At 40.1% G+C, this 12962-nt stretch overlaps 1 protein-coding gene across 1 annotated transcript in view; it reads right to left on the bottom strand.

Moving 5' to 3' along the window:
* The window catches only part of LOC114558610 (secretory phospholipase A2 receptor-like), a 37000-nt gene extending 34141 nt beyond the window's left edge, over positions 1-2859 (bottom strand). The window contains exons 1-2 of the mRNA XM_028582674.1: positions 2681-2859; positions 913-1029 (exon numbers count right to left, since the gene is read on the bottom strand). Of these exons, the coding sequence (XP_028438475.1) occupies positions 913-949 (37 nt within the window). The 5' untranslated portion in view covers positions 950-1029; positions 2681-2859. The remainder of the gene's footprint in view (positions 1-912; positions 1030-2680) is intronic.
* Between the last annotated feature and the right edge of the window lie 10103 nt (positions 2860-12962).

Here is a 12962-nt window from a genome sequence, read left to right as displayed (position 1 = left end):
ACACACACACACACACACACACACACACACACACACACACACACACACACACACACACACACACACACACACACACACACACACACACACACACACACAGACAGACACACACACACACACACACACACACACCTACCAACACAATACACACACACACACATGTATGCAAAAATTTACACACACAAAAATTAACTTACACACACACACACAGCATTGTGAGTTTTTGTTGTTGGTGTTTCCTGTTTTATTTTGAAGTTTATGTTTTCCTCCCTATTCTTGTCTAGATTTACTTCCTGTCTTGTGTTTTCCGGCTTGTTTGATTGTTCTGCCCCGCCCTGATGTGCTCCAGCTGTTATGTAACCTGTCCCTTGTTAGTCCTCGTTACCCTCTGTATTTAGTCCTTGTTCTTTCTCGGTCTTGTGTGCTTCGTGTTGGTTGTTGTTTTGTCCTGTGTTGTGCTTCCTGGTTAGTTTGTTGCCTGTCTTGTCTTTTGGTTTTTATTTGTTGGTGCCTGCCTGCCTTCCTTTTGGGGGACACCTTTTGTAAGACTGTTTTTTTTAATAAATTACCTCAACTCTGGGTCCAAGCCTTGCTTTCCTGACATGAACCCTGACACCAGACTGAACAACAGAAAAATAAATTCCCCCAGCATTTAGCATACCAAAAATAATTCATTTTCAAGACTCCACACATGGGGGCACGCCCTACCACTAGGCCACCCAGGCAAGTCATTGTTTGAAAGGAACATTTTTAAAGTGATAAATGTGCTGTGTAACTAAACATGACTTGACTTAAACATAACCTAATAATTTAAGTGTGTTATATTGTTCTGATAAGAATTCTGTAGCCACAAGGATATATAGATGTGTAATAAAAGACTATAAACATTAATAAAACCTAATAAACACTCACCTGATGCAGCCATGATGAGCAGAAGAAGTTTGTCCATCTTGTCTCCTCTCCGTCCTCCTCACTGTGGGACTTCAGACAGGTCTCTGATCATTTCACTAATTGTTCAGGATCACTTGACTTCATGGAAATCAGAGGAAACAGTTATTTGCATGTTAGGTAAGAGCACATCTTCTCAAAAACATGTTTGATGTCATTCTGTTTAGGCGGTTGGTCGGACCTTGACATTAGGAATTTAATACTTACCTCACTGCTGTGTACGTTGTTTTTGCTGAGGTCATGTAAAAAAATCTTTTAAGTACTACTGACATTGTTTCCAACTTTGTTGTATGCACATTGGACGCAACATGTCCTTACAAACTCTTACTTTTTTAAACCTGCAAATAAGCAGGATTACTAATCATAACATTAGAAAACCTCCAGTTTCATTGACAACCAAAGTAAATAATGACCAAAGATTCGAGAGCAGAGGAATCAAAGGGTTCTTGAGAATTAAACTTTGCTTTAATCATTAAAATTGTAGTGTATATTAAGATTTTGTACAGATGAACTTGCTCTTGTACAGCAGATTACGATGGGCTAGCCTCAATATCAGTGGTGAGATGTAGCGTTTTGTCTTTGTATTGTAACCCATCAACACAATTTAACAACACGCAATGTATGCAACACATCTTATAAGTATCAATCCTGCTAGTAATACTGAGGTAAAAATTAGGCGTTGTATCCACTTAGTTTCAAGTGTAAAAAGCTCTGTAACCATCTGTTCCCAGAAACGTTGGGCAAAGTTTGTGCGATGTACACAGTTATGGGTGAACCTGCAAACCATAGAGAGTACAGTAGCTGAAAAAGCCGTATTGGCATTTAACTTAAACTCTGAAGACGTCTAAGATGTGCTAATGTTGGATTTCACAGAGAAGGCTACATGCTCTTCACCAACAAAGAAAACAATGAAAGAGGACGTAAGAAGAGCGAAAAGGCAGCTAACAGCAGTGAAGGTTTGTATCACATGTATAATGTTTTCTAGAGATGCACCGATTACAATTATCTAGGCGGATTCCGATTTCCGATTTCTCATTGAGTTTGACCTGCCGATACTGATACTGATATATAGATTCCGATTTAATTTTTTCTAACCACTTTACAGCACAAACAAATATTTATTTTCCATCTTTTCTTTAATAGAACATTGGGGGGGTGAACGTCAAAAAGTAACGTTACCTGAAAACAGCATGTAGTTTATTTTTAGCATCTCACATCACACTTTCAGTCACTATGACTGCTACTACGGTCAGAAACACTAAGCCAAAGTATGAACAATAACGTTGCTTATCTGCTAATGTTAGCTACCAACCGTTACCTTGAAACCATCCAGCAAATAGACAGTACCGTAGGGTGCCGTTACCTGAAACCGGTGAAAGAACTGCTGCAAGCAGCGTGAACATCTACTTTAGGGGTCAACTCATTATCGGCCTGGCCAATTATCAGGGCAGATAATTGTCAATTTGCCACTATCTTCAATGTCACTAAAACACAGGAGATAATACTTAGGTGTCCATATGGACAATCATCTCTGCTGGAAAACACACAATGACCACCTGTGCAATAGACTGCAGCAGAGATTACTGCAGTAAAAGTACTAACACACACTGTGATAATACTACAAGTTAAAGTACTGCATTCAGACCTTACTGCAGATGAAGCAGGCAGTGCAGTGTGAGGAAGCAGGTCTCTACCTATCAGCTGGCCCTTCATCCAGCCCATAATAACCTACCTGTACCGTTGCTGCTGCTGCTGTTTCTCTGTCTCCTCTTCTGTTTGGAAGCAGCTCCACATCATCTGTCCTCTGATATGAAAACAGCTGAGTTATGATCATATTGATTTTGACCAGGTGCTGCAGACCGAGATACCTCCTCACTGGAGGTTTCTATCCTTCTGTCAACTATTTTAGAGTGCACGTGATGTTCCTGGGCGCACGTCCACACAGCCACGCTCTCTGCTGCTACTCTGTGGAGGTCAGACAATAATAACAAACCACTTTGAAAGTAGTGAAAGATTTACATGTACATGTACAAAAGACATTGAAATTTGACCAAAACAATGATAACTTGCTTTTATCTTGAGCACAAGTGACTCGAGAAATGTCCCAAAGCGACTGAGAACAACTGTAAATGAGTTGAGCTGCTCTACAATCTGTCCCTATCTTCCTCTGGTTGGGAATCACTGGCCTGGGCTATAATGTAACAGAATACAGGTAAGAGACAGGAATAACCCATCTGCTGGCACACCTGGTAACAGATCTGTGCTAACATCCTAGAGACACACCTGGTAACAGAATACAGGTAAGAGACAGGAATAACACCATCACACATCCTAGAGACACACCTGGTAACAGAATACAGGTAAGAGACAGGAATAACACCATCACACATCCTAGAGACACACCTGGTAACAGAATACAGGTAAGAGACAAAGTCATCATGTGTTTGACACTTTATGTTTCTATGAATTAAAGAATGTTTCTGTTTCTTCTTGTTCAATGCAAGAACACAACTAATAGAAACAGAAAATGCTGAGTCATGCTGCTAACCACCAAGTCATGTTTTAAATAGTTAAAGAAAAGATTCAAACTCTTTTTGTTAGTTCATCATTTTCACAACTTTATTAAAATAATAAGAACAAAACAATTTGTATTCAAATTCACTCTTAAAACTCTTTTATTTCTTACTACAATATATTAAGTTTATGACCAAATGTGACAAATAAAAATCCTCAAATCTTCATGTTGAAGAAGCTGGAAGCTGTAAATATTTAGTATTTTAGTTTAGAAAATGTTACAGACACATAACAAGTCTCATGACTAACTTTAGGTAAATGTTTAAAGTTTGCATCTCTAATTAGGTGACAGAACAACAATCATACATATAATTACTTTATAATATTACTCTCACATGAAGAAAGAGATTTAGTCTGATGAAAATAGATTTTAAATATTCAACACTAAAGATAATTTATATTTTAAACTAACTAAATAATGTTAATGTTAAAATATCTCCACCACAACCTGAAAAACATAAACATCAAATCAGTAAAACATGTCGGTTATATTTCCCCACAGACGGTAAATCAGATAAATACTAAAGTCTTGTTTTATTCTAACAACAGTCTAAAGCCCAAATATATTAAGTTTATGATCAAATATAACAAAGAAAAGCATCAAATCTTCATGTTTGAGAAGCTGTGAATATATTTAGTGTTTCTGTCTGGAAGATGTTACAGTCACATAAAGTTTTAGGGAAATGTTTAAAGTTTGCATCTCTAATAACCAGAGCCACACAGAATCTGCAGACAGAATATTACCCAGATTTTAAACAAATTAAAATAAAACATCTCCAACCTGATAAACAATCGGTTCAATTCTGCAGATTTTCATTCTGGATCACGGCTGAAAACTGTAAAAACATCTTCAGATTGAGTTTGTTTATAAGGTGACAGCACAACACTAATATATTCACATGATTATCTTCTATATCACTCATTTAGAGATATTCTGACTCATCACAGCCAGACGCCTTGTTAAGGCCTTTCCACACGGGGAGCGATGGTCTCGCCTCCTCATTCATTTTCAATGAGAGGAGGGCAGGTAGGTGGTGGGGGGGGCAGTTTGACAGGTGATGCAACAAGTAAGGAATATTTCCAAACTGTTGGGTTCCTAAGGCCACGCTGTAAGAAATTTGTCCAAATGAGGCCCTAAGGCCTGTCCAATCTGACTCTAATTTATGAATTCCCACGCATTCTTTCATTGGATCAATCTGAGACGAAGAGTTCAGTTAAACAAAGACTGTTATCTTACTCACACACACACACCAAGGTCGGGGCCTTCATGTGGTGCAACTTCCTCTTCTGTTTGTTTGTTTCCTAAAATATGAAAGTATTTTCTAAACAGTTATCAGAACATCGGCACAAGACATCCGTAATCATGACTATGCTAATGTAGCTAACTATGCTAATGTAGCTAACTTTAGCTATCAACAATAACTGTCTGTGGTTAGGAAAGACTAGGATTACCACTATGTGTTATAAATCTGCCTGTGATTAGGGTGATATGAACACAGTCAGCTGATCTCATCCAGTTGTACAGCAGGGATACAGTATCTCCATGGTTACCACTTATTGATCGCCTGGCGTTAACTCGCGGAGCGTTGTCATCACATGACGCGACTACGCAGGCCAAGGGTCGCTCCCCGTGTGAAAAACACTTTACTCTCAAACAAAGAAAGATATTTTATCTCATTAAAATACATTTTAAAGAAGAAACAGTTAATCAGTAAAACATGTCGGTTATATTTCCCCAAAGCTGATAAATCAGATAAATAATAAAGTCTTGATTTATTCTAACAGTCTGAAGCTCAAATATATTAAGTTTATGATCAAATATAACAAAGAAAAGCATCAAATCTTCACGTTTGAGAAGCTGGAATCTGTGAATATATTTAGTATTTCTGCTTGCAAAGAACCAGACTTTTCTCTGATGAAAACAGACGCAGCAACTCAACATTACAGCTCCTCCCTCTTCCTCCTCCTCTTGTTGGTCTTCTTGTCTTCCTTGTGGAAGACTTTTCCATCGGCCTGCTTCCTCCAGCTCAGTTTGATGTTGTCGTCCAGCCCCTGGGCCCTCAGCTTCTGTTTCAGCTGAGACACAAATAAGGGGGTGGGGGGGGCGCTAATTAAAACCAGGGCCGTCCTTCAGAAAGTTTTAAACATTCTGCATCAATTTATTGTGCAAATGTCTATATGTATGTAAAGGAAATTGTTATTTTATTATTATTCTCCTATATTGTTCAAAACGTTCCGCATATTCAAAACATCACACATGTTTGGGGATGTTTTTTAGGAATCATGTACCTTTTGTTAACCTTGTTAAAGCCATGAGCTCCAACGTTTAAAAGACATGACAGTCAAAATCACCAGAGACACGTTGTGTTCTTTAACTCCCCGATGGTGCAAAGGAGACACCAACACGGTGTTATGGGTGGGCCTGACGGGCCTAGGCCCACCCACTTTTCAACAGGCCCACCCAAAACATTTCCTCAAAAAACATTAATGAATTAATATATTATAATTTGGTGAAGAATTATTAAAAATCGGCAAATAATCTCATAATTTGTGCTAAAATTGTCTAAATGTTTAGTTTTCAAAAACAATTAAAAAAAACTGGTCATGTCTATTTTTATGTTTCTTCGCAAGTTCAGCAGACAGTGAGGTTCGGATCAGATGTAGCTTGTAGGTATGCTAGGCTAGGCTAGGCTAGGCTAGGCTAGCTCCCAGTGATCTGAGCCAGTAAAGGACCAACAGTGATCTGAGAGTCATTGTGTGAAAAGATCATTTCCAGTAAAGGACAAGGTTGCAACAGTCGTTGTTTAGGGATGATATAACCCCTTGGAAAGCCCTGTGGATATAGCCCCTATGGATATAACCCCTATGGATATAGCCCTATGGATCTAGCCCCTAGGATATAATTGCTGGATAACCAGGAGATGATAGGAGGATATAGCCCCTGAGATCCCTATGGATATAACAATATAACCCTATGGATATAGCACGGATATAACCCCTATGGATCCCTCCCTATGGATATAGCCCCCATGGATATAGCCCGCAGGATATATAATATAACCCCTATGGATATAACCCTATGGATATAGCCCTATGGATATACGGATATATGGATATAGCCCCTATGGATATAGCCCCTATGGATATAGCCCTATGGATATAGCCCTATGGATATAGCCCCTATGGATATAGCCCCTATGGATATAGCCCCTATGGATATAGCCCCTATGGATATAGCCCCTATGGATATAGCCCCTATGGATATAACCCCTATGGATATAGCCCCTATGGATAAGCCCCTGGATATGCCCCTATGGATATACCAGCACTGGTGCCCCTATGGCTATAACCCCCCTAATGCCTTTATAGCCTCTATGGATATAACCCCTATGGATATAACCCTCCCCTATGCCCCTATGGATATAGTGGAAGATATAGCCCCTATGGATATAACCCTGTGGATCGGTCTTCCGTGGATGAACCTGCTAAAGTATCCGGTCACTTCTTCTTTAGCGAGTTTAATTGTGTAGGACCGCCAGAGGATAACAGTAAGGTATATGAAGGCTAATCTGCCTACTGTATGTCGTTATATGAGATATATGGATTAAAATAATCAATTCATAACCCGCTACAGAGCTGCAGGCGCAGTTCTATTTCTATAACAGCTTGTTACTGTTGTCAAGTTGTTGTTCCCTCATGGTTTTCTCTTGTTATGGTCAATAATGCTTTAGGGCTTGTTAATGCGATTTATTTATTTTTGTTAAACATGTTTTTAACATGAATCATCACACTAAAGTAAGGAAATAACATGAGTCTTGTTTTACATGACAGATGACGTTGTCAATGAACACGTTCTGTGGCCGAGTATTGATTGAAACTGTCGGGCAGTGTTGTTGATCTGTATATTGTTGAAAACTTAAAACAGTTGAAAAGAATTGTGAAATATTCGGCCTCATGTTATACGAGCAGAACTAAACTATGTTTTGGGGAAATATTAGATTCCTGACCACTTTTACCGTCTATAGGCCTGAGGTTAGGAGAGATGCGTAGGTGGTAATGGAGAGTCCAAAGCGCTCTTCTTTTAGTCAGAACCAAGGAGAGCGATCGCGGATAGGTCCGTCCTTTGCACCGAAACTTTTTACAATGCAACAACATATTTAAAGAGCATCAAGCTATTACAATCTTTATTATGTAAGCACATATAATATATATAATATAACAGTATATTAGCCAGTCATTTTTATTAGGTTAAACAGGGATTTGATAACGTTTTTAATTTAAGGCCCACCCACAATTGGTCCCATCCAAAACTGGAATCCTGGCGCCATGCCTGGGAGACACAGATCTGGTTTTCCGTACATGTTTTGGGGAGTGGGATGTCTTTCATATTTATTTAAGGGGGACAAATGTATGTCTTCTAAATATATGGGGGGGGGGGGGACACCCCCTGCATCCCCCCGATATCTACACCTATGAGTTATGATACAAACTCCTCCACGTCGTCACACACAGAGAGACACATCACATCCTGCACTGGTAGTTAGACTGGACTCATATATACTTTCTTCTCTTGTTCATACTTTTCTCAGATTGCTGGATTATATTTGTAAATTTTTCTGGTGTCAGATAGAAGCTGTGTTGATTCATCCTAATTCTCCCTCAGAGTGCGTCTACTAGACTCTCTACTTATGCACAAAGCTCATGTCATGTATCTGACCAAAGTGATGTAATGTGTATAATATATATATAGCTTTGAAATTTTCTTATTTAGCTGTATTTGTTGTTCTAACTATTTCTTTATAAGATTCCTCATCACACGGTTTCTTTAATGCTGGAAGGTGAATAAAGTTTTATCTTCTTTTAATTTGCTTTTAAGAGTCATTTGGTTGTTCAGTTTTAGTATAAAAGTATAAAACCTGATTTACCTGCTTCAATATGGCCTCCATCACAGCAGGGTCATTCAGATCCAGATTCTTCTTGTTCTCAAACTTCACTTTCAGCACTTTCTTTGAAGTAAACACCACTTTGTAAAAATCAAACAAACTTTATGAGTTCAAACATTTCTGTGTTGATAATAATCATCATCCTGTTCATTCCTCATCATCAGTTTAAACAATAGATTCAACACTAACTGATCATCTGCAGCTGATCACCACTGCATGCTAACTTTACTAACTATTCCATGGAAATGATCCACATCATCATGTTCACATTTACTCTCCACAACCTGATTTTTTTCTCTTGTTTTTGTGTTATTCTCATGTGATGCCAAAGTAAACCTTAATCTAAATAAAGGAAGATTTTTGCTCATTCTGTTAAAAACATCTTGAGAAAAATGTATCATCAACTTAAAATCCTGAATTGTAAAATAGAAAATTTATTTTCTTTATCCACTCAAAGTCAGCAAAATTTACCTGCATTTATATTGCATGTGAATATAACTGAAAACACAATTTTTGTGATCTCATAGACATATTTTTTTGTATAAAACTATAAAACTGCAGTTTGGTCACAGCTCATGAATGCTACATGTTGACACAAGGCAAACAGATGAATCTGTTACACTGAGCTGTCCTTGAAATTCATTATGCTTACAAAGTTGTCCAACAAAATAAACATAAATACATTTATTTATATTGTATTTGTGATCCGCTATGTTGAAAATTGCCTGTTATAATCTACACTAAGACTTGATTTCAGACTCTGGGCAGCACTGGGGTTTGAAAGCATTTTATCAAATCAGATTGATTGTGAATCATTTCTTATACAGGAATCAGATCAATTTGGTTTTTAGCTTTAAACAATTATGGGTAACAGAAGCTATAACAAGACAGAGTCTACAGCCATGGTTTGTTGAGATTATACTAAATTTGGAGTTGGAATCATCTTGACAGACAGACACTGCCATTCATCCAACAGCTAGCTTGGCTAAGCCCTGAACAGATAAAAATCACTTCCTGCCAGATATTTGGATGCTATTTAGATAAGTGACTTTCTGTTTTGTATATGATTCTTTGCTGATATTAAAAGACAGAAGACACAATTATTTAAAAATAATAATAATAAAGCCTGAATCTAAATGTAAAAGCTGTTTGAATCCCGGGTTAGCACTCACCTGGACCGTAGCAAATGAACGCTCTCTCTATGTCACAGGACCAGCCCTCCCAGGTTCCTGATTGGCTGAAGTCTGCAGCCACACAAGTCTCGTTCCCGTTGTTGTTATCAGGTTGCCCTTTCTTCCAGAAGCTGAATGAGGAGGTACTTCCATCTGACCACTTCCAGGTGTCTCTGAAAAGGCCAAACCAGTACAAACCTCCTCCTGAAAGTATCGCCTGTACCTTCTGGTTCTCTGCCATGTTCCTCACACTGGCCAGGTCTGTGTAGTGAGCTCTGCAGTAGCTCTGGGCTTCAGTCCATGTCAGGGCTTTGGTGACGATGATAAAAGTTACATCTGATCCTGAAAATAGAGCAGAGAGAAGTGTAGAGGCAGCATAACATACAACCTCACATCCATCCACATCTGGGATTCATGTCTTTATAATATCTAAAATAAATCCATTGAGATATAAAGGACCACATCAGATTGTTGTTTTTCTGCATATGAATATTTTATCAACAGCAGGCGGCGCTAATCCGTATTGGCGCCCAAAAAATGAAAACCGGCAGCTGATTGGACGAACGCGTCACGCGATCTGGCTGCTGCTTCCAGATTTTTGATTTTTCAACCGGCCATTAATGGTGACTCGTTCAGAATGCGATCTCATATTGTACTAAAATAGTTAACCGAAAAGTGTTTCTGAAAACATTTGAAGAGAGAAACAGGCCGTGCAGTTGCTGAATCTGTCTTCCTTTCAGATCAACAAAGGTCAGTTTAAAAGATTTTCATCAGATATTGAGAGCCTTTAGTCACCTCATTCCGCTCGCCATTTCCAGGTGAGTCCCGACTGCCCCCCCCCCTCCGACTGAACATGTCAGGTCAGATGAACGCCAACAGCCCCCCAGACTGACGACGGCACCGGACACACCGAACAGACTCGAGTCACTGACCTCGCCAGACTGTCGGACGGCCGATTATCGGCTCGGTGTGTAACTACGTTTACCGCTCTCATTCCTGCCGTCTTCTTATCTGCTGCTCAGTCAGCTGTAAAGCTCTTTGAACGGCACTAACCTGTGTGAAAGCTGCTTTTTGTCAGAGTGACTGACTTATACTACAGAGGCCTGAATAATGAAAACAAAGAGGCAAAGAGAAGCAGAGAAGGGAAACTTCACTAGTTAATATTCTCACCTCTGACATCTGTGCAGATTGGATAACACCTGCTGTCACAACCGTAGTCATTCCAGAGTCCAACAGAATACATCCCTGTGCAGATTTTTTCCCTGCCTCGAGCGATTGGTTCTCCAGCCCACCATCGTCTGAACTCCGTCTCCCCGGGTTTGTAGAAACTTGGGTCTGACAGTGACCACCTCCAGCTGCCCAGGACATGGTCATCGGACAGTCCTATCGAGGCTCTCTGATTGTGATATGAAGAATTAGACTCTGCTCTAGCTTTTTGTTGAAGACCATATGTTTACCTAATCTTTCCATCTCCAGTCTTGATACTATCAGTCTGATCCTCTACGACTCCTTCATTCTGTTAGCCTCCTTTAATAACTCATTACAAGCGATAGTTTCTGATCACTCAAACTGATTTTCAATTAGCTTCTCGAGAACGTAGATCTCTGTTGTTGTAAATACTGTTTTGGGATGTTTAGTTTTGTCTACTGTTTTACTGCATTAGTTGTTTCTATGTGTTAAAGGTGCTCTAACTGATGTGACATCAAACATCTCACTATCCGCTAGCTCCCCATCTCCTGAACACACTGTAAAAAACATTTCCTCACTATCTGCTAGCTCCCCGTCCCCTGAACACACTGTAAAAAACATCTCCTCACTATCTGCTAGCTCCCCGTCCCCTGAACACACTGTAAACTGGTGGTTGAGTCATGAACATGCCTTGTGGAAGTAGCCTACGTGCTAACGCTGCTGCAGTGATGGCTCAACCAACTCCTTCTTGTCGGTTATTGGCTGGAACACTGTTATGGTTTGTGGTGCAGGTTGGCGCAGTTTGTTTTTCTTGCCATTTGTGGAGCCTTTGCCTGTCAACAGAGACCGCATTTTTGATAGTGTGTTCAGGGGACAGGCAGCTAGCGGATAGTGAGGAGATGTTTTTTTTTACAGTGTTTCACAGGCAGCTACAGTGAGGAGATGTTTTTACAGCGGATAGTGTGAGGAAGTTTTTTACAGTGTGTTCAGGGGACAGGCAGCTAGCAGATAGTGAGGAGATGTTTTTTACAGTGTGTTCAGGGGACAGGCAGCTAGCAGATAGTGAGGAGATGTTTTTTACAGTGTGTTCAGGGGACAGGCAGCTAGCAGATAGTGAGGAGATGTTTTTTACAGTGTGTTCAGGTACAGGCAGCCAGCAGATAGTGAAGTTTGCTGTATGTGACGAAAAATGTTGTAGCCTAAAAAACGCGTGACATCACTTAGAGCACCTAAATGTCTTGTATCGACTTGCTTCTATTGCTGCCTCTTGGCCACGTCGTCATGTAAATAAGAATTGATTATTGATTGACTATAATAATAGTCGATAAGGTACAATAATAAATAAAATAAAAAAACTGGACTTCAAGAGATCTTTTTGTTATGTTCAAGTGATGGTGAACAACATCCACAGCCTTCGTTCTGAGTACCATCCATCCATCCATCCAACTTTCTTCCGCTTATCCGGTGTCGAGTCGCGGGGGGAGGGAGGGAGGCGCCCAGGGGGCATCCTTACCAGATGCCCGAACCACCTCAACTGGCTCCTTTCGATGCAAAGGAGCAGCGGCTCTACTCCGAGCTCCTCACGGATGACTGAGCTTCTCACCCTATCTCTAAGGGAGACGCCAGCCACCCTCCTGAGGAAACCCATTTCAGCCTCTTGTACCCTGGATCTCGTTCTTTCGGTCATGACCCAGCCTTCATGACCATAGGTGAGGGTAGGAACGAAAACTGACCGGTAGATCAAGAGCTTTGCCTTCTGGCTCAGCTCTCTTTTCGTCACAACGGTGCGATAGATTGAATGTAATACCGCACCCGCTGCGCCGATTCTCCGACCAATCTCCCGCTCCATTGTCCCCTCACTTTCATGAACAAAACCCCAAAGGTACTTGAACTCCTTCACTTGGGGTCTGAGTACAAATATATTCAAATGTTTATGTGAAGTTAATTGAGCCATCAATCATACTACAGGCTGTAGCAGACCCTCGTTACATGATAAGGAACATTTGCGTCAGTAACGATACACCCGGTAGTGCACATTGGGCGCGCGGTATTCACCACTTCTGACCTTTACAGGTGCGTCTGTTTAACCATAAAATGGCCTAAAATGTAATCACAATTCATTATTTATTCGGCAAAT

Source organism: Perca flavescens, chromosome 7 (genome assembly GCF_004354835.1).
Source record: "Perca flavescens isolate YP-PL-M2 chromosome 7, PFLA_1.0, whole genome shotgun sequence".
Lineage (NCBI taxonomy): Eukaryota > Metazoa > Chordata > Actinopteri > Perciformes > Percidae > Perca > Perca flavescens.
This window is presented reverse-complemented; position numbering and strand designations above follow the sequence as displayed.